Source organism: Cololabis saira, chromosome 4, assembly GCF_033807715.1.
Source record: "Cololabis saira isolate AMF1-May2022 chromosome 4, fColSai1.1, whole genome shotgun sequence".
Lineage (NCBI taxonomy): Eukaryota > Metazoa > Chordata > Actinopteri > Beloniformes > Belonidae > Cololabis > Cololabis saira.
In genome coordinates, this window is record NC_084590.1 from 32,797,522 (window position 1) to 32,819,636 (window position 22,115).

General features: G+C 40.4%; 2 protein-coding genes across 3 annotated transcripts in view; both read left to right on the forward strand.

The window, feature by feature from the left end:
• LOC133441826 (neprilysin-like) overlaps window positions 1-22,115 on the forward strand; it is a 466,475-nt gene that overhangs the window by 240,955 nt on the left and 203,405 nt on the right. The gene's annotated exons all lie outside the window — the stretch shown is intronic.
• LOC133441823 (ras-related protein Rap-2b) lies at window positions 13,296-16,419 on the forward strand. 2 transcript variants are annotated; one of them, XM_061719489.1, is made up of 2 exons: window positions 13,296-14,188; window positions 15,300-16,419. In XM_061719489.1, exon 1 carries the CDS (start codon window positions 13,581-13,583, stop codon window positions 14,130-14,132), a length of 552 nt encoding a protein of 183 aa, XP_061575473.1. In that variant the 5' UTR covers window positions 13,296-13,580; the 3' UTR covers window positions 14,133-14,188; window positions 15,300-16,419. The 2 variants fall into 2 exon arrangements, with proteins under 2 accessions (XP_061575473.1, XP_061575474.1); XM_061719490.1 differs by having other exon boundaries at window positions 15,303-16,419.

A 22,115-nucleotide genomic window follows, 5' to 3' on the forward strand; every position in this document is an offset into this window, starting at 1 on the left:
TACTGTACTGTAAAGTCTGACTCCCGCCCACACTCAGTGAGCTTTCTACTTCCTATTCTGGTCCATGACTGTTAATGATCGACCGCAGATAAAGCGGCATTATCTGCAGAATCTAACTTCCCATGAGGTGTGTTTTCCCTACCTCACTGAACAGAGGTACACCTTGCATGTCTAGCAGGTGACCCTTAAGTACTTAGTTATTTTACTGTTATTGATTTAGGTGTGTTGGAGAGTGAAATATACCAAGGGAAGGTCTAGTTGTTCTTCTTTGTATCCACACCAATGATAAGGTTTCATCAGCTCTGTGGTGCAGAAATTAAGTCAGTCGCAGAGTAGCGTGAAATCTGAAAATAAGCAAGTTAAAACTTTGTGTAAATCACATTTTCTCGCATCACTCTTTTTCTGTGTGAACCGCAAGCTTTCAGCAGGCAAATGAATTGCGAATATTAACAAATCCAAACTTCAGATGAACACTGACCTCCATTATCCATTAGTGAAAGAGACAATCAGCTGCAGAGTGCAACTGCCTCTCAAGAAAGTAGCTGACACAACATTTTCTCCTCCAAATCTGCTGTACCATCTATACATGCATCGAAAAAGCAAATGCTGATCAAAGAAAGGTAAACAAAAGAGATGAATTTTGCTCTTATGATGTTAGATGCACCTCTTTTTTTTAACCTGGTATGAGGGCCAGTCTTTCCTCCTTTGCTCTTTTCCTCTTGCAAAAAACAGATGCATACATTCACTATATCCATATCACAGTGTTGTGTGAATGTCTTGTCTCGGGGGGGGGCGGTCTCCGTGGTAGGTTGTGCCTAACTTAGTGGGCAGTTTCATAAAGGAAACTGAAATGAGGATGTAGTGAAAATGGAGAGGAACTGGTGTTCTTTAAAGGGAGTTTTGGATCATTTAAGAGGAATTTAACTTTGAATGAAACTAGCATTGCTAAAGGATCACAAAGGACACTTCTGTCAAAAGCCACCTGTTCCTGGTGAACAGTCTGCAAAAACCTATTTCCTCAGTTTGTGATTGCTAACACACATGTGCTTGCTTGTGCAAGTGTGTGTGTGGGTGGCCGTAAGATGATCCACATGTCCTGGATTCCCTGCTAAAATTAGCCAGGAACGTTCATCAGCATGGTTCGTTCAGGTTTGTCAGAGTAAGACCAAACGGGGCACCTGTTGCTTTATCCTCCTGCGCTGAAACCACATGACTTCCCCGATCAAGTGATCATTGATCCAGCTGGGCCAATGTGACCGTTAGTCGCATCAGCTTTGGTAAACAGTGGCTTCAAGGTCACATCCAAACGTGAATGCATTAGATTTTGGTCCCTGAGTCACACTTTGTGTTACTGACCACTGGAGATAATCTGAATTGTAGTCTGTTTGTTTTTTGTTAATTCATTTTTGGGTTATTTTTTATAGCACCGTGGCCTGAATGTGAAAACTGACTTGATTGCATTTTGACTGGCCTTTCCCCTATATCTGTAATCACCTAATCACTCAGCACAGATGTTACACTTTCTGTTTCTCATGGCATAGACCATGGTTTTGAAATGCTGCAGTATGAGGAAGAACACATTAAATTAAACAAAAAAAAAAGAATGATTTGAGCCAGCAATGTCATCTTTATGGCCCTAGTGCTATAACGCTAACTTGCTGCTCACACTTTTTGGAACATCGTCGGAAGCCTTTTATGCGGGCAGGATGGGAAAGAGATACTAGGTGATTGTCCATATGTTCATGCTTGGAGCTGCAGAAGTCAATTGCAGCCCAGCAGTTGCCAGACGGCACAGTTACGGTCTCTTTTGAAATCAGTATATTATATGTGTGTGTAAAAGCATTTTCACCAGAGTATGTGGAAGAGTATTTTCACTTGTGTTCGTAAAAATATTTTCACTAGCATGTCTGACATTTTCAGTCCACAGTTAGACAAACTGTTTATGGAAACAGTTTAGTTATGTAGCTGCTGTTTCTGGAAGTGGGCACCCAATCAAAAAGGCAAAGACGGGCCCCAAGGAGCAGCTAAAGGCTTGAAGACATCACAGGAACTGTTCACCAGTCTACCAAACTTAAGTCATTCAAACAGCAGGGCATCCATGGCAGAAAAGCACAGAGGAAGCCTGCTCTCTAAAGTAAATAAACATAGAAATTAATGAATAATGAGCACCTAATCTGCAGCATGATTGGAAAAATGTGTTGTGGACTGGTCAACAAAAGTTTAATTATTCAGGAAGAATATTCAGCACTATATACAGCATAAAAGTGTACAACCTACTGTATCAACACCATTATATCTTCCCAATAGGGAAGCATGGTGGAGGGAGCATTGTGATGTGGGCTTACCGTTGGCTTATGTCCAGGTGAATTCCAAATTTTACCAAGATATCCAACGCAATACTTTTAGGGTGGCTGTTTGCCAGCTGAAGCTTTGTAGCAGTTGGAGGATGCGATACAACAATGACCCTATGCACAGACGACAATCCAACACAGAACCGCTTCAAAAAAAGAAAATTCATCTTTTGGAGTGGTCCAATTAGATTCCAGAATTTAACACCATAAAAATGCTACGGAAAGACCTCAAGAGAGCCTTTTAGACAAAGGTTCTGTGAAGAGGAATTGGTTACAATTCCTCCTGAATGTGGCACGGATGTAACTCGGAGCTACTAAAACCTTGGTGTAAGTCACTGCTCCCAAAGGGTCAATCAGCAGTGGACTACAAAGGTTCACATACTTTTATCTAAAAACTCTTTGAATGTTTAATAGGTGAGTTGAGTAAATACAGGATAAATTATAACTAACCTTGTGTTTGAGCCTAAACACATTGCAATGGTCTAACATTGCGACTTAGATGATCATCAGATGACATTTTATCATCACATCTATGAGTACATATTACTAGTAAATGTGAAATATCTTTTAGTAGATGTTATGAATGCGTTCCACTTGGATATGTGGTCTAAATTTTCTGTAGTCAATACTAAGTATTTTACCTGTATTTGGTGCAAGGTTTTCTGTACAGAGATGTTTTGCTTTCATAGCTGTGTACACATGTACACATGCAAGCTTTTCATGTTTTCTCATATAGTGTACAAACCGAGAGGAAAAGTTCTGAAATCAGAATATCATCTGAGATCCTCTGTCAACAGATTTGTATACTCTGCAAATGCATAATCTGCAGATGATGAACGTTTCATTTGTTGATCGTTGAATTAAGTGGAAATGGCAAGCTTTACTTATCTTAAAGAATGAAAACAGAAGAAAACAGATGGTTGCATGACAACCTGAAAGTCATAGCATGACTCCAAGAGTTAAATTGCAACTTGTTAATGTAAAGCACTTTCAATTACCTTGTGTTGAATTGTGCTATATAAGTAAACTTGCCTTGCCTTGCCTTGTTCTTTTCACACTTCACTTTTTCACAACGATTTGATGTGTAATTATTGACCCTTGAGGTGAAGGCTGATATTTTCCCCCACTGTTTCATTTCCTTTTAGGATTTTCATTTAACTTAGTCTCCATTGTATATTGTAATTTATTAACCCCAAAAGTTCCAAATATTAAGCTGTTCATTTCATTGAAACTAAGGGTGGTGGGAAAAATTAAGGTTTTAAGATGTTAGATATCATTTAAAGAATTCAGATGGAAAGAAAATTAAAAAAAAAACAATTTAAAGGTACAGACACTCTTTAATGTACAAATACCCTCCTAATATCAGTTGGCAGAATTGTATAAGACGAGAGGTTAGTTATTTTAGTACGTTGTCTTCGCAATTTTTTTGCCCATTTCCAATGAAGAAGATGATGTCTGTGAGAATGCTTGCACTCACATAAATCCACACATGTCTTATTTTAATAAATGAATTGCTTCCATTGTGTTAGCGGCAGCAGTTGTAATTACATTGCTGCTGGGATTCAGTCATGTCCCTGCCTCAAAACATTGAGCCACGCACTCCACATTCCCCACAATGGTATCTGCTTATTACAAGAACATTCACATCTGCCTGAGGACTTTTCACAACTGCTGCAGCCTCCTGAGGCAACCTTCAAGCTGCAGAGCATGAAGCAAACGCACTCGCTTATAGCATCATTCATTATTTTGAACTTCCCCCAACAGATTTAGCGAGGAAGTGAGAATGTCAGACTGCACTCTGTGATGATGATGGCTACTGTGACTCCCAACCCCAAACTTTAACCCCCAGCACTCTGTTGTAGGCCTATTGAGCTGGATACAGCTGTATGTATTATTAATGATTTCAAAATTCCACACATGAAAGGCCGGCTTTGTGGGCATGAAAGACCCTGTGTCTACACTCTCACTGTCACTCTGTTTCCTCCTCTTTACTGCTCCTCTCTGTTTTCTGCTCTCTGCCTTGACTTGCATTCATATTCTTTTGCTTTCTCTTTTCCAATTGAGCTTAAAATCAGTTTTGTCAAAAATCTGTGTGTCAAAGATTCAATGACTCTGCCCGTTTTTCTCCACACTGCGCTGCCTTTGGTTTGTTGGTGAAGAAGACAAAAGCTTTTTGTCTTTCTTTGTTTCTGAACAATACTGACTTCTCATCCGGCAACGTGTTGAGGGAAAAAAAGAAAAAAATTCTCTCTTTGCTGTATTTGTGTCCTGTATTTGTAGCTTGTAGCAACAGAATTGTTTTTATTTAGTTATCATGTTTGTAATGTGGGTTTTATTTATATTCATTCATATTAAAGTTAAATGTTCTAATTTTTTAGATTGCATTGATTCATAGATTATGAATATTCTTATGGAATAGAAATTTGTATGGGTGTCTGTATCTGTGTGTGTGCGTGTATGTATGAATGTGTGAATATATGTGTGTAAATGGATGTGTAAATGTATAGGTGTATGTGTGTGTATGTATGTATGTGTATGTGTGCATATGTGTGTATGTATATATATATATATATATATATATATATATACACATACACACATATATATATATATATATATATATATATATATATATATATATATATATATATATATATATATATATATATATATATATATATATATATATATATACATACACATATATATATGTTTATGTAATTGTATTTTATATATAATTGTATTGTATGCTGTGTGGCGATGCAAGGGGGGGCTGAACTTGATAAGCTTTGCTTCCTTCAGCTCCTTCTCAAACTTGCACTGCATCGTAATGTGCTCTGTTTTATATTATATGTACCTGCATGTTTGAGACAAATAAAAATCAAATCAAATCAAAATTGTGAATCAACAAAACACATTTAACAGTAAAAATAGACACACATCAGACTGCAGGAACCTACATTTTAATATTTCTGATGCAAAGACGTTTAGATTCTTTGGGTACAAAATGAAACACAAACACTGCAAGCTTCACATCTCTGGCACCTCAGTGTGGAGCCAGTAACTCACCTGCGAAAAGTGTTTGAACTCATCCTGGAAATGTCAAAATGTAAACATGATGAGATGCGGGTCTGCTGCCCTCTGCTGGTCAAATGGTCTTACTGCTGAAAAGAGACGCCTCTGGTTCATTTTATAAACTCTTCTTGGACCTTTTACAGATCGCTTGTGAACTAATCACATTAAGAAGGAACTTCCCTGTGTCAAACTGCTATATTTTAAAAGTCTCATGTTCAGTTATCACATGTATTTGTCTGATCCTACAGGAAACGAAAGTGTCTTCCATCACAGACGCTACAGCAGGGGACAAATGTTCAAGAAAAAAAGAGAGAAACAGGGGGCTTGTATAGCTGGAAAGTTTAAGTAGCCTTCTGTTATCTCAAATGTTTTTCCACTCTTGTATAGCAGACGATAACCCCACACTTTTGTTTCTTTTAACTTTTATTTCATTAATTTCCATTCTGGAACTAATAAGCTGTTTTGACATGGAATTGAATTGAATTTATGCCAAAAGCTTAGAAGACAACATGCCACAGTAACTGCTGTGATTTCTTTTGAGGCTGAAAATATGACATGCCGTAAATATTTTTCCAAGCTTGACATGTTTAATTACCAAACAGGTTTGGCGTGCTGAATATGCATCTTCTACAATCTGGAATCGTAAAAAAAAAAATAACTAAACACAGGAGATAAATGAAGATTATAGGCAATCTAATTAAAGTAATCAGTTCAGAGTAACTGCCTTAAAACTATATGTCAGAAGAACAGTATTTTGTCACAAGTTTTTCTTCTAAAACTTAGGCTTGATAATGTTCTGATACTCTTTGTTTCATACGTCTCTCAGGGATTAAACCGTTCAAGGGGACCCCTGCGTCGTCAATTAGCACAGTGATCTCAGACAATTTAATCAGTCTAATATCTCTCTCAATGGACTTGCTGTGAGGATTAAGACTTGTCACCGCAAGTCTTATCGTTGACGATGCTCACCTTTCTCTTAACGCAGAGTAAAAGGGCAGTCTGGGGACAGTCGTTCAGCCTATTTCAGCTAGAGCATGCTGTGGATGTTATAAGATTAAAGTGGTATTAGGTGAAGAGCAATGACCCGGCATCCCTCGCTAGAGATTAGAAAAGAAAAGCTCAAATCTGTGGATTAAGTTTTAAGCAATGCAAACAAAGTATAATATTGAAACAAATCCTCCGACCCAAATAACCCTACTCTATAAATGAGCAGTTCTTAGTGTTGAAGTTGAATGTTGTTTTGCTTGTTTGTTTGTGTTTTCATCTCAACCATATCTCTGTCCCCTTTACGCAGATATGCAACAGGGTCATGGACTTACCCCGTTTCTCCTCCATCCCCATCTGGAGGGTTTTATCTGTGTAAAAAGGCACGTGCCAGTGTGGGCTAGTGCCACTTGAAGTTCAAATTTCACAGCAAGTGTGTGATAGACTCTCTAGTCCACTACAGGATGTGTCAGGGTCTTTCTTGCCACTGAGGCGTTATTCCACATGAAAATGTATCAGTGGATATTTTTGAACAACATACTGTTCCCTCTGAATCTGGGTGAAGGTCTCAGCACTTTTCTCTTTGTAGGACTGTTAATGTATTAAAAAGAGCAAGAGAGAGAGAGAGAGAGGAAGAATTTATGAACTTGCTCATGTTTAGGTAAAAACATGCACAAAAAGCTTGAGTTATGTTTGACTTCAAAGACCACAGTTTTTAATGTATAACTCACTCATAGTTCCATACATGACTTATTGTGTGGAGATATAACACCTATAAAACAAATACAAACCCTATTTTTCTATTACAGAAAAGAGCTTTAAGGATAATTAATAAAACCGACTATTATGAACCAACAAATAATCTTTTTATTAAATATAATACCTTAAAATTCCATGATATAGTAGAGCAGAAAACTGTTTTATTTGCCTTTAAAGCCCAGCAGAAACTGCTTCCAAACTGCATTCAGGACCTGTTCCAGATAAAAGAAACCCGCTATGACCTGAGGGGGAAACTCATGTTTGAGATGACGACAGCAAGAACTAATATTAAAAAGAGATGTACATCAATTAAGGCTAGAGAAATTTGGAATAGTTGTAATAACAACCTAAAAATGTGTCGCTCTATCGTCAAGTTTAAGAAATTGTTTAAAGAAAATATTGTAAATAAATATAAAACACTATAATTATAAAGTATACTATCAAAAACATTCTAGGATGTGAAACGTCAATTTTATATTTTGTCTTACTTATTTTTTTCTTCTTTATGTATTGTTTGTTTCCACTGAGTAAAAGCTAATGTCTCATATTTTGGCTGATCATAAGAAAAAAGGGTAGGCATTATAAGCTACGGCTTCAGCCTACACCTTTTCGGCAAAAGAAATGTTGTTTTTTTTCTTCCTTTTCATCTTGTTCTGTACAAGCCGAAATAAAGATTCATAACTAACTAACTAACTTCCATATAGAGTATTTATTATCTTGCTTGTTTTAGACAACATGTGATTCCCTGCTGCATTTTTATTGGTCTGTAATAAAACCGTTGTCGCATATAGCAGAATGACCACCCTGCATTTCTGACACTGTCATAATCTTATCCCTGGCTATCATTAGTCACTACAGCGTTCTTCCAACCTCTCCCAATCATTTCTTTTATTTTTGTTGTAGTTGTTGTTTTTAGCCACAATTACAGTGGTGGCCGCAACTCTTTCATGTTGTTCATCTTTCATTTGGCGGCAGTCAGAATCTACACGGTACATGCCAGGCACTAAACATTCAGGTTTGAGGCTGAATAACAAGTTGGACTGACTCAGTGAGAGCATTTTATTTTCTGAACAACTTGGCCTAATAATTATGCACTCACTTTGGTTCTCATTTTTCCAAAACGATAAAAACAATATTTTAGTTCTCGCTGGAGCCTTTTCTGATTGAATCTTTTATTCAGTGTGAAATATCCCCCACAGATGCCGTATCTTTGTTCATGCCAGGGGCTCTACCACCATGGCAACTGTGTGAAAGGCAGCACATCACCATTATCTCCCTCTTTGATAGTTTGTTGTTGAAGATTTGCCTGAGGGGTTCGGCATGCTATTAACTGTTAAGGTGACCATCTCTGTCTAATTATCAGTGTTGCGTGAAAACAAACTCTGTTCTTCTGTGACTGGTCACACTGCTGCTCAGATTCAGTGTGATTATTCTCACAGATGTGGCAGTCCACATCACAAGACTTCAGCCCACATTCTCCCCCCCTTCACTCCCCAGGGGGCCAGAGTGCTGATTGTCTTCATATAGGCTTTGACTTGTTTCTTAATGGGATTTGGGGAGCGGCTGGCTGCAGGGCACTTGGAACCCTCACATGACAGCCTAGTTCACATGTTTCCTCTACTGTCAACCAAAACCAAACCTGCAGCAAGGCGCTTCGGCTTCCGTGTTTGCTTCCGCACATGCACTCACATGTGAGTAGGTGTATGAGAATAACAAGCTCCAGCAACTGTGGTGACACATATAGTGAATCACTGATTTATTTCTTCATTCACGAGCCTAATTACACCGCATGGCTGTGCACTGTATCGCCGGGGATGATTTGTAGTTGAATTAAACTTGTATTGATTTGGCTGGTTTTTTCCCAGCCACAACTTGGGGTGTGAAGTCATGATCGTAGTTTAGTCATCGTCGCTCTCTGCTTACAGATAATGATTGGAAATAATAGTTATTTTACAGAATACAGGAGGGTATAATGATGAGCAAACTCCTATCCACAAGCACACACAAAAATATATGATGACTTGAATGATGGAATTTATCGAAAGCTCATTGCAGAATTTTTCATTCCGATTTTGCACCACGAGCCATTTGTCATAGACAACATCGAGTTCATAAAGAAAAGAGAACAAGAACTTCTGATGTTGTTTTCCATTTCAACAGAAAGTGGCTCAAGGTTCATGAACAAGGAAATGAAGAACCTAATAACACATTGCAACAAAACAAAAACACAGACAAAAAGTCTGTCATACTTCACAGAAATGTTGTGTCATTAAAGTCTTTTCTGTTTCCTCTTGTTATGTTATACTGGAATTCTGATATTTAAACAGTAGAATCCTTTACATCAGTGAAAATCCCTGTTCATCCTTAATTTGGGAATAATCCATGTGTTGTTTGACAATATCATGTAACATACACTTTAATAATGTAAAGAAACTTGACATAGTGACTTTCATAATAGAACTGAAACTTATTTTGAGTACTGGTATCGCAGGTGAGAAATAAAAACTAATTTCATTTGAGGATTATTCAGTAAACTGTCATCACCAATCTCAGTCTATAAACATTTCCAGGCAGTAGTATAAGTGAGTCAAACAGCAGTAAGCCCGGGGATCAGTGATGTCGAAACTAAGGTGTGGCAGGTCTGCGTGGGTACAGTGGGGGCAGTAGCTGCAATGACTGCGCGATAACAGCCATACTGCACCTTTAACTAAACACTGGGAATACTTGTGGAGTGACGTGGGACGCAGAATGCGTGCTTAGCGGGCAGGAAGCGCTGAACGCTGGGGATGTCAAGTTTGCAAGAGCAAGTAAGAGTTCTACCGGAAGTTAGATAACTCGCAAATAAAGTTTAAATGTGTTACATCAAAATAGTTTATGGAAGTGTCTCCCTATATAAAGGCAAGGCAAGTTTATTTGTATAGCACAATTCAACACAAGGTAATTCAAAGTGCTTTACATCAACATTAAAAGCGACAAGACACAATTAAACAGTAAATAACAAATACAATGAAATAAGAAAGATAGAAAGAAAGAAAGATAAGAAAATAGGTAAAACAATAAAAAGCACAAGTTGTTAAAAAGTAAGGGCAGTAGAGTACAGCAGGTAAGTATTTAATTTAAGAGTACGCTTCAGTAAACAGTAATGTTTTTAGGCCTGATTTAAAGGAGCTGACAGTTGGAGCAGACCTCAGGTCTACAGGAAGTTTGTTCCACCGGTGAGGAGCAGAATAACTGAACGCTGCCGCTTGGTTCTGGTTCTTGGGAACCACAACAAACCAGATCCAGATGAACCTCAGGGGTCTGGGAGCTTCATAGGAACTAACAGATCAAGCATGTATTTTGGTCCAAGACCATTCAGGTCTTTGTAGACCAGCAGTAAGATTTTAAACTCTATCCTTTGACTCACTGGAAGCCAGTGTAGTGATTTCATGACCGGTGTAATATGGTCCAGTTTCCTGGTGTTTGTAAGGACTTGAATCTACTAAAATTGTGTTTAAAATAGATTAAAGGGGACCTATTATGAAAAACTCGTTTTCTCTTGCTTTAACATATATAAAGTGGTCTCCCCTCAGCCTGCCAACTCAGAGAAGGAGGAAAGCAACCAAATTCTGCAGTGTCTGTACAGCCGCCCGGATGAGCCATCCAGTGTGATGTGGCTTCTACGAGCCGTTCAGATTCTGCTCCCGTCGTTACGTAACGACGGGAGTGATTTACATTGGTTGGCTTCCAATGCGTGAAACCACACCCACAACTAACTCCGCCGGCCGGAGCTTCTGCCATTTTTTCGTAGCGGTGTATCGCGTCATTCAGGCAGCCAATCAGCACAGTGCCTCATTATCATAGCCTCCCTGCCCACTCAGAATCCCGCATAGATAATGAGCTTAGAGAATGGGATGATAAAGACGCTGAATTTGAATTCAGCTGGCCGGCCTGAATTCAGAGGCTGAATTTCAAATTTTTTTAGCAAAAACAATCAAAAGCTTGTTTTTAAGACATTCAAGGCCTGTTTAAAATAGGTATTAGATGCCAGATGTAATAGACTCACTGGAAGCCAGTTTTTTTCCCCCCATTTTATCACCCAGTGCTCATACCTAAGTAACAGTCCTGGGCATTGCTCTCTCTACCAACCCCAGGAGGGCCCTGCACCTGCACACTCCCCCTTAACCTGAGGAGTGAGCATGCCGCATCTTTTCACCAGACAGGGTGGGGTTTCTCCGGCCGGACGTAGCGCGTGGAAGGATCACGTTATTCCGGCCAGATCCTCCCCACCCCATCTGGCGCCCAGGTTGGCCAGAGGGGGCATGTATAGCCCAGGACTGTGTACATGTTTTTGTGAGGGTAGCTCACATTGCTACCCAAGGGAACACGGGGAGAACATGCAAACTCCACACAGAAAGGCCCTTTCGCCAACCCCACCCAGGGTGTGGGCACTGAAGTCATGGGGGAACTAAGGCCACGTTTACACGTAGCCGGGTATTTACAAAAACGGATATTTTCCCCTCTACGTTTTCAAAAATATCCTCGTTTACACGGACCTGCATGAAAACGCTGTTAACGTCATGCCAGCCAATCAGAATCCTGGAAAAAACATCAACAAATGACACATGTAACTTCCAGTTAAGGCTGATTTATGGTTCAACGTTACACCAACGCAGAGCCTACGGCGTAGGGTACGTGGCGACGCACACCGTACGGCGTGCATCGCCGCGTACCCTACGCCGTAGGCTCTGCGTCGATTTAACGCGGGACCATAATTCAGGCTTTACTTCCAAGACGGAACGAGAGTCTTTCGTTTGGAGAGAAAGAGAGAAGTGGAGTTACTTTTAAGTGTGACTTTAGAATATAAAACAGGTAAAATACAAGAAAATATTGACGGTGGCCAAACTAATTGTAAACACAGGTCGCACACATGACGCTGGTGAGTTTCTGTTGCATAATGTGACGTTCTGAAGCTTAAATCTCCGGTTTCCTCCGGTTTCCTCTGTTTTCCTCCGTTTTCCTCCGTTTTCCTCTGTTTAGACGCAAACGTGAAAACTGAGTTTTTGAAAATCTCCACTTTGGCCGGAGTTTTCAGAAATGATTGTTTTTGGGGGCTTTGAGCTGCGTTTTCGTGTAAACGAACAGCCAAAACGCATGAAAACGCCTCCGTTTTTGGTTCTGTGTAAACGGGGCCTCACACGCAATTCAGCGCCCACAGCGTCCCCGGCGGGAATCGGACCCAGGACCTTCTTGCTGTGAGAAGGCTGCACTACCAGCTGCGCCACCGTGCCCCTCAGTTTCCTGGTGTTTTTAAGGACTTGAATCCACTAAAATTGTGTTTAAAATAGATTAATTAAAACGTAGTTGAAATGCAATTTCCCTTGTGGATTTAGTAGAAATTTTTCTCGACATTTTGACTTTTTTCTTGAAATTTCAACTTTTTTCTCAACATTTCGCCTTTTTTTTTCGAAATTGTACTTCAACATTAATTTCAACATTTCGACTTTTTTTCTCGATATTTAGACTTTTTTTCTTGGAATTTCAACTTTTCACTCAATATTTCGACTTTTTTCTCGAAATTGTACTTCAACATTAATTTCGACATTTCAACTTTTTTCTCGACATTTGGACTTTTTTCTTGAAATTTCGACTTTTTTCTCAAAATTTGGACTTTTTTTTCTCGAAATTTCGACTTTTTTTCTTGACATTTCGACTTTTTACTTAACATTTCGACTTTTTTCTCGAAATTGTACTTCAACATTAATTTCGACATTTCGACTTTTTTCTTGAAATTTCGACTTTTTTCCTCGACATTTCCAGAAGAATCTTATTGGCTCGTAGATCCACATCACACTGGACGGGTCATCCGGGCGGCTGTAGAGACACTGCAGAATCTGGTTGCTTTCCTCCTTCTCTGAGTTGCTGAGGGGAGACCACTTTATACATGTTAAAGCAAGAAAAAAACACTTTATATATGTTAAAGCAAGAGAAACCCTGCTTTTCATAATAGGTCTCCTTTAACTGGAATATAAATGGATTATGTTCCTGTTTGCAGGTTTAACTCTGTTGTTGGGACTTTTATTTTGAAACACCCGAACCGGAAGTGGCAGCCTCATGCTGCATGTACCTTGACCGAGCTGAGAGCGGCGACCAGCGCACAGTGGCTGCTTGAACGAAAACGGGGGGAAGCCTGGGCACAAACCGGCTGGGCTGTCGTCGGTAACTCAACATGCCGCAGCATACATGCTAAACTCGGCTCCAAAACAACCGTAATTTCCCCTCCCGAAACGGGCGATAGTGCAACGACCACGCCCCACCACCAGAGCTCGTACCCAGAAAACCCCTGCCGGCTTGCGGCGCTGCAGCGGCGGAGCGGCGTGAGCGGAGAGACGGACGCAGCCGTGTGGGCTGCTGCTCGGGGAGAAGGAAACCATGCGAGAGTACAAAGTAGTGGTTCTCGGATCCGGGGGGGTCGGGAAATCCGCGTTAACCGTCCAGTTCGTGACGGGATCTTTCATAGAGAAATACGACCCCACGATAGAGGACTTCTACAGGAAGGAGATCGAGGTGGACTCGTCCCCGTCCGTGCTGGAGATCCTGGACACGGCGGGCACGGAGCAGTTCGCCTCCATGCGGGACCTGTACATCAAGAACGGCCAGGGCTTCATCCTGGTCTACAGCCTGGTCAACCAGCAGAGTTTCCAGGACATCAAGCCCATGCGGGACCAGATCATCCGGGTCAAACGGTACGAGAGGGTGCCCATGATCCTGGTGGGCAACAAGGTGGACCTGGAGGGCGAGAGGGAGGTGTCGGCCGGGGAAGGGAAGGCGCTGGCGGACGAGTGGAACTGCCCGTTCATGGAAACTTCAGCCAAGAACAAGACCTCGGTGGACGAGCTGTTTGCGGAGATAGTCCGACAGATGAATTATGCCGCCACGCCAAATGGCGACGATCAATGCTGCTCCTCTTGTGTGATTCTTTAAGAGGCCAATGGACAATCAAAGTTTCAATTCTTTGCTCGGTTTTTAAGTTTGCAATGGTAAGTTTTGGACACGACTCTCACTTGACTCTTAAGGCTGATTTATGGTTCCGCGTTACACCGACGCAGAGCCTTCGGCGCAGGGTACGCCGTCGATTTAACGCGGAACCATAATTCAGACTTTATCTGTGTAACTATCACTCTTAATACATGGATTTGATTTGATTTGATTTTTATTTTTGTACATGTAAAAAAAAAAAAAAAAAAACAACACTTCAAGAGAAGTTAAGAAAACAAAACAACAAAATAAAATAATTTCATCCTTTTAATACTTGATATCTTAGTTTATTTGTGCAAAAAAGGAGTAGGAAGAAGTGTAAACTTATTTAATCCTACCCCCATTCACTAATCATTTAACCCGTATTTATAAATACTCACACTGTTAAATAACAGTATGATATGAAATAACAGTATTATTATTATTATTATTATATACTGTAATTATACTCACACACATACCTATATACCCATATAAATATGTATATAAATATACTTATTTACACTATACTGTCTCTATTAACTGCAACTACTCTATATCTATGTGTATATCTACTTACACACATAATCTCACACACACACACACACATATATATATATATATATATATATATATATATATATATATATATATATATATATATATATACACACACACACACATGCATACATACACATATAATTAGCTATTTGCACCTGTTCTTATCAAGTACAGATTTGTGGTTAGATCTGGCTTTGATTTGAATATTTAACTCAAAAGTTTTTCTGTCAGATCTGGTCCATGAAGTGGTAGTAGTTGTAAACTTAGTTTGGGGAACTGTCTGAAACTTTTTCAGAGCCTGAAGGACAAGCTTTGACTAACTTGTTTAGGTTCACAAATGTCCTTGCATATAAGTTTTGAAATAGTTACTAATGTGGTATTTTTCCTAAATGAGGTTAACAGGAGCAGGGAGATTCCACTGCTCTTTTATGGCCTACATTCAGCCATCAGCAAGTTGTTGTTTTTTCTTTTTTGTGTAGAACATATTCCAGATTAGGCCTTGAAATACTACTAGTAATATTTCTCTGAAGTTGCTGTGGTTTGTTCATGACGCTTCATGTCTTGTTTTTGTAGCAGTGTGTTGCAGCAAGTCTGTACTGTTGAGCTCTTCTTCGTGTCTCACCCTGGCCTTGGAGGAAAATGAAAGGAGGAATGCTGCAGGGGGACGGGAGGAGGAGGGGAACAACTGAGACAGAAGGGAGGGGTCCACTCTTCAGGAATTCTGCTGGGTTGGAGTATCTGTGCTGCACGATCGGTGTCCACCATCGATGTCAACACAGAGTCGGATCCAGAGTTTCAGCAAAACTCCCCTTCTCCAGTTCCAACTCGACTCCCAACTGGAACTAAACCCCAATGGAAAAGATACAGAGAGTAACACTCGGAGAAACTCATACATGGATATTTCTGTATAAGAAGACAAGAGAAGAGAGAATATATTTTGTTAAAAAAACTTGCATCCTCTGGGGTAAAGTTTTGGATGCCCCAACCCTATTTGGAGCGGTTTGCTCCGCAGTGCTTTTTTCCCCCCCTTCCCCCAAAGTCAGAAGAAACTACATATCTGTTGGTGGAGTAAATGTGACGAGTGCCACTTTTTTATTTTTCTCTAAACCTCCTCCAGTGTTCGAGGGGACCCTGACTGAAGTGATATGGGGACGCTACCATGAACGCCCTTATGTCGAGTGCCTTTCCGAAACAAATCAGCTGTTCAGATTTTGTGCCAACCTACATGTATCGCTAAAATAACCCTCCACATTGTGGCAATCCACAAGCTAGTAAACTCTCTTTCTGGGTAATCTTGTAAAGGTGGAAACTGAAAACAAACAAGCAAAACAGAATAAACTACAATAGACTTTTTGTTAGTGGAATGGTGGTTTTCTGTATGTTTTGAGTCTTTTTTTTTTTTGGATCTATTCTGCAATGTCAGCTCGGTCTGGCCAAATCTACTTCGAGAAATGCGCAGGTACTGGAACCACCGTGTTGTAGTAATACGCGATACTTACCTGTCAGACCAGCTAAAGTAAAGGAATTCTGTTTGTTCTGTTTATTTTGTGTTTTTAACAGGATATGTGATGATGTACTGATGACAAATCTAACCTGATTGTAAGTTTAATTTCAGATCAGCCTTTTAAGAATCGGCTGTCTGTTTTAAAAACAAGACTTTTAATACAAATGGCATTTTTTTTTTAAAAAGAAAGAGACTGGGCTGTGTTTTGTTTTTCTTGGCATCTTCTTTCACTTTACTTCCTGAGTCACAAGCGTTTGTCAATGTTTAAAACACTTTTTGATTCACGTAAATACACAAATAACAGGGTTGCACTAAGTACACATACGTAATACTGTAGTTTACAAACTAAAAGCTTAGTGTTTGTAACATAAAAGCTGAATTAAGCCCAAAAAAACCCCAACAAACTGTACAAGAGGCCTTATCGTTTAGGATCTGTGGTGAACCCTTACGCTAAAAGGAAGTAAGGGCTTCAATGGAAAAGTTCTGCAACTTATTTGTTGTTTTATGGCTTTTTGTGTTGACAAGTTCACTGATTATGCGAGCTATATGAATGGGAGACATGAAAGCCTAATTTTTTTTAACTAAAAGATCTGTTTTCTTTCTTTTGCTGCCGAGCCATGTTGTTGATCGTTCTACAAAAACAAAAGTTTCCTTGTGGTATCAAACCACTGATGCGAAATCTCCATACTGAAAGAAAACAACACAGGGTGTATTCATGGTGTGGCTGTTCTGAGGAAAAAAAAGAAAAAGATGAGTAATCCCCCTATTGGACTGCTAACACTTTTTGCATGACACAAGTGTAGAAAAGTATATCTATTTAGAAGCGATTTGAGTGCACGCAGGAAAAAGTAATATTTAAAAGTATGCAACAATAACTCCCCCTTTGGGAATTTTTTTTTCTTCTTTCTGTATCAACAATCATGGAGTCCGAAAACACTTCAAAATCAGTATCTAGTCTTGCGTTATGACGCAAAGCCAGGCAGAGCGGCTACAGCAGAATGTCTCTTCTTCCCTGTGTGGGTGTAGCGGTGTTTCAGCCCAGAGCCTCAGCCCGGCTGCAGCGTGTGTGGGTGCAGGGGTGTGATGTGGAGAGGCGGCTACGGCACCGAGCAGGCCACCGCTCTGCTGCCGTTTACCTCCGGGGACTACCGGGACTCGGCTGGATGGATCCACCTCAGCGTGGCTTGAGGGATCGAGAGTAAACAAATAGAAAGGCGGGCCTCGTGTAGAGTGCAGATATGCACTTTTTCTTTTCTTTTCTTTTCTTTCCCCCCCCAAGCCAGACTGTAAGTGTGTGGCTCCTACAGTTAGTCTGAGCATGTGCGTCTGCCTGCCCCCGTCCTGCACTGGCTCAGACCAGTCGGGTACTGCGCTGGGCTTGCTATCTATGCACGTTAGCCAGTGAAAGCAATGGTATCATATGTATTTATTTATTGGCTTCGCTTGTACCATGTGAGTGCAGGGCATGGGGCAGGTGGGGATTGTGTGAGGAGGCGGTACAGCGTGACTGTTGCATCCAGCAGGTGTAATCAGATACTCATCATACTGGCACGTATTAGAAATCAAAGTACTGAAATTAATTATTCTCTTGTATGTTCAAGCTTTAGATTATTATTGGTATAAGAAGAAAAAATTTTGAACTCGGTGAGCACGGTTATCAAATGAATTCCCATCCCCAGTGTGTAAATGAGAATCTCCTACATTTTTCACCAGCATGTGTGTGTTCACACATGTGATGTGAGTTTCTCTCCCTCGCTTAATAATACTCAAATTCTGCGCATAGGAGCTTTTTGTTTTCCGGGTGTACTCCGGTTCCCAGATCTTCCTCACGTCCATCGCAAGTTATGGCTACTCTCCAGCTGCGCTATCTGTGTGAAGTCGGAGCTAATCGCAGGTTTTCTCCGATTGGGGCCTCAACAAAGATTGTGCGATCAGACAGGAAAACAGCTGGAACCGAATACTGCTTTAAAAATATAATCCCACTGGTGCTGGATGAGAGGGAGAAGTCTCTCCTTTTTTTTTTGTGGCTATGTTGGAATGTATTGCACACCCTCTTCTTTTGCTGCTGCACAGTTTCCGCTTTCTTGCTGTGGTATAAACATGTGATGGCACAAGAATTTATCTCTTGTACAGAAACGGGCTGTTAAGTTCCTCTTTTGTTTTTTGTTTTTCAAATCACTTTTGGAAGGGGCACATAGGTGCAAGTTTCACTTCCTGCTCTCATAACCTTACAAAACAGAGCACAGACGATGTCTCTCTATTTATCCACAGCCCCAAGTGTCACTATGACATGGTGACACTCAGATTACGTCAATTGTGGTGTTGTAAAGATTCCGCTTGTGCCGTATGAAAGTTTTCACTTTCAGCCAGTGAGAAATCAGTGGTGCTCGGGTTTACAGAAGGCCCAGCTTGTCAGTGGTTGCTGGTCATGGGAGCCGGTCATGTGATGTCGTTGCCATGGTTCAGCGGGGGGGTTGTGGTATGGCTGCTCATGGTGACCTTGTGAACTTTGGGAGCTGAGTCCCTGTTGGAATGGTGACCGGGGTGAGGAGAGGAGGTGCTGGGTCATTTGATCACATTTCTCTCAGTCACCACAAATGTGTATCGTTCTCTGACCTCATGACAGGAGGTGTGATTTTAGTGAAGATTTTCTGGCGTAAAGAGAATTCAAGAAGTATATATTTGACAGCTTTGGCTATAAAAAACAAAGTGTTGCTTTCTAGACAATAATAATAAAAAAAAGAGTTTGTATCACGGTTGCTGCTGCTGTTTGAGGCAGTTGCTCTGACAGGAAGTGTTGCAACGCAGCCAGCGAGAGTGGGTGGCGTGTGTTTGCATTTTTTACACGGGACTTAATCACTATATAGGCTCCTTGCTGAATTACAGGCTTCCCTTTCTCTCCTGGCGTCTTTGTGCTATTTTTGAGGCTCACTTGTGTTCAACAGTGTTTTTTTTTTTCTTCTTTCTGAACAGATGTGCCTCTTATGTGCTGCATCTGTACAAGTCAGCATTCACTTTGAAATCCATCTGACTTTATTAGCCTTTCTTTTTTACTGTCACATGCTGTGGCGCATCACATCACTTTACACGTATTAGAGAGCAAAAATTCATATGCGGTTGCTTGTTTTTCCGTTTCTATGCAGCAGTGTTAAATCTGACCAAATCTGTGTCGATGACAGTTTTGGACATGAGCACGATGATGCACGATGATTGGCTTCTTATTTGTTTACCCCTTAAAAACTGCACATAAACACACAGTAGTCACATATGCAGATTTTAATCTACATTGGGAATTTTGAAGTGCAGTGCAGTTTAGATTCCCACAGCGCTCCAACACTGGATCTTTGTCCAGACGGAGGCAGCTGAGGAATCACTCACCTGCTTCATTTGTGAGTGCAGGATCAGAGCTGTCAGCTGTTGAGAGTCTCTCTGAGTGCGGGCTCCGACGCCTGAGCTCATTATCTCTGATTTGTGGATAAAAACAAGGGTCAGGTGAAAGTGAGAGGCACCTTGACTGACAGCCGATGAGTTTCTGCTTTTTAAGTAACTGTTGGAGTGGCTTTCTCCGTCTGAGTCGGCCTCCATGGGAATGCCCCAGAATTCCTCTCATTCCTGCAATTCCTTCAGCTGTAAAGTCTGGACATGTCCTAAGCCTGAGTTCAAATGAAAAAGAAGTTGGGATATGATTAAAAAGTAATATATACTGTAAATTTGTTCTGTAAGGTAAATATCAGGACTTTGGCCTTTGGCTTTTTCAAGGGTAAACTAGATTTTCCATATTGTTGCGCTGTTTTCCTTATTTAATATGTTTTCTAGTCATATATCTTACAAAAGCATAGAGTGGAATGACTTTAAAAAAATGCTACAAAGATGGAAAAACAACAAGTAGCTCTGATATAATGGTGAAAGAGAGAGCAGGGTTTGTCCAAACAGCCCCCCCACCCCCACCCCACTATGTCACAAGACAGTCCCACTGGGCACGGAGTCAAAATGCTCTTTATACCCATCTTTAGATAATCACAGCACAGTTGTCTTGGTTCACACCGCAGCTCAGTCTCACGGAGAATCTAGGCCAAAGGAGCCAGTCAGACAGGACTAGTAACTCATGTGTGGATTAATAGCTTTTGTTAACTGGTGTCAGTGAGAACAAGTAACGCTTAAGGACCCCGTTTTTCTAATTGAGCTCGGTCATAATCAGCTATTAATCAGAATCAGGGAGAGGGTGTGCTGGCACGGTTTACCGGAATCAGATCTGTGTGTCGTTACAATCAAATATATAATTAGCCTCTTGAGTTGCCTGCAGAAACTCCCTGAGTTTATGGGGAATAAACACCTCCACATAAGCTTGTCAGATGACACCGCCGGCGTTGGCTGGAGTAAATCAGACGCTAAACAATTCGCTGCGCAGCAGGCTTCAGATTTAGATGCTGGGGTTGAACTATGGTTTGAGTGACAAGTTGGCATATGGCTTATAGGAAGCGGGGACTTTCAAATGCCTTGTCTTGTTTGTGTCATTGCTTGGTCTCTGCTGAGGTGCTTTAGGTCACAGTTAGTAACCAACGGAGAACCCACATGTGTGAGAGAGTAGGTAGCAACATAACCTTATGTTTGGATGTGGCTGAGTCGTAACAGCTTTTTCTAAATCCATTACTAAGATTGTGTGAAAAGCCCTTCCTAAGTCCTTAAAACCGTCTTGCCAGCAATCACACTGGCGATTTCCTCAATTGGATTGCACAATTAATAATTAGGAGGCGTCTAAGCTGACTTACAGACAGTAGTTTACATCAGCTCTGCACAGCCTTTGAGTATTCATTTCATTTTTCATTTATTTATTTATTCAAACAGGTTAAAACAAAAACAAAATAATCAGAATGCATAAAATGTATATACCCAAAAAAACAAAGAACAACAAAGAAAACCATAAGCAAAACAAAGCAAATTAAAGACACACATCTATATGTAAATAAATATTTCGTTTGAAAGGGTGTAGGATGAAGTTTCAAAAAACTTTTCTAGTCCTACCCCTTCTAATGTTCTGTTTTTACCGTTTCTTCATTTCACACAACTTCAAAAGAAAAGCATAAAAGAAAAGAAAAAGTGGTTCAGCTGAGCAAGGCACTCTGGTCACTGGCTGTCAGTTCATGTGTCCATTTTCGTTTTGTATCCATACAGAGTAGTGTTTTTAAAGATTTGTTTAAACTTACTTAGTGATTTGCATGATTTCATTTAATCTTTACAGTTATTCTCATTAGTTGTTTTTATTTTGTTTTGTTCTTTATGTCGTTATTTTTGCTTTGTGTTCGGCCTTCGACCAGGCAAATCCTCTTGCCCATCCTCACAAATTGTAGATAAACAACTAAATGTGACTATAGTGGAGTATTTAGTAGCTTAAAAGTTAGATGTTTTGACAATGGTTTATCTGCAGACTAAAGGAGAGGGTCACAATGTAAAAGAGCATAACTTCATTACATCGCACAGAGAGAATTCAAAATGAGACGTCTCCAATATTTCAGGTTGCATAGAGGTTGGTAGGCATGTCCCAATGTGCATTAGCCAAAATGTACTTTTTGGTTGAAAAAAAAAAACAAAACGTTATTGTTCAATCTGAGAGCATTTCTCCAAAACCACATTGCACTGGGAGGAAAAATGAGGTCAGGACTTCCAGTTGCCTCTGAGTGTAATAAACATGGTTGTGTGTAATCCGTACACTGGAATCAGCAAAATTCCAGGACTGCGTTATGGGAGCAGGTGAATGCGTTCATGTAAAGTACGAAATGATGTAATGCGTGCACAATATGAGGCGGGTAATACAGCTGCTGCAGGAACGTGTCCTCTTCCAGTTAATAAGACTGTGGTGTTTGTAGTGCTGATTTAGTGTCTGGTGA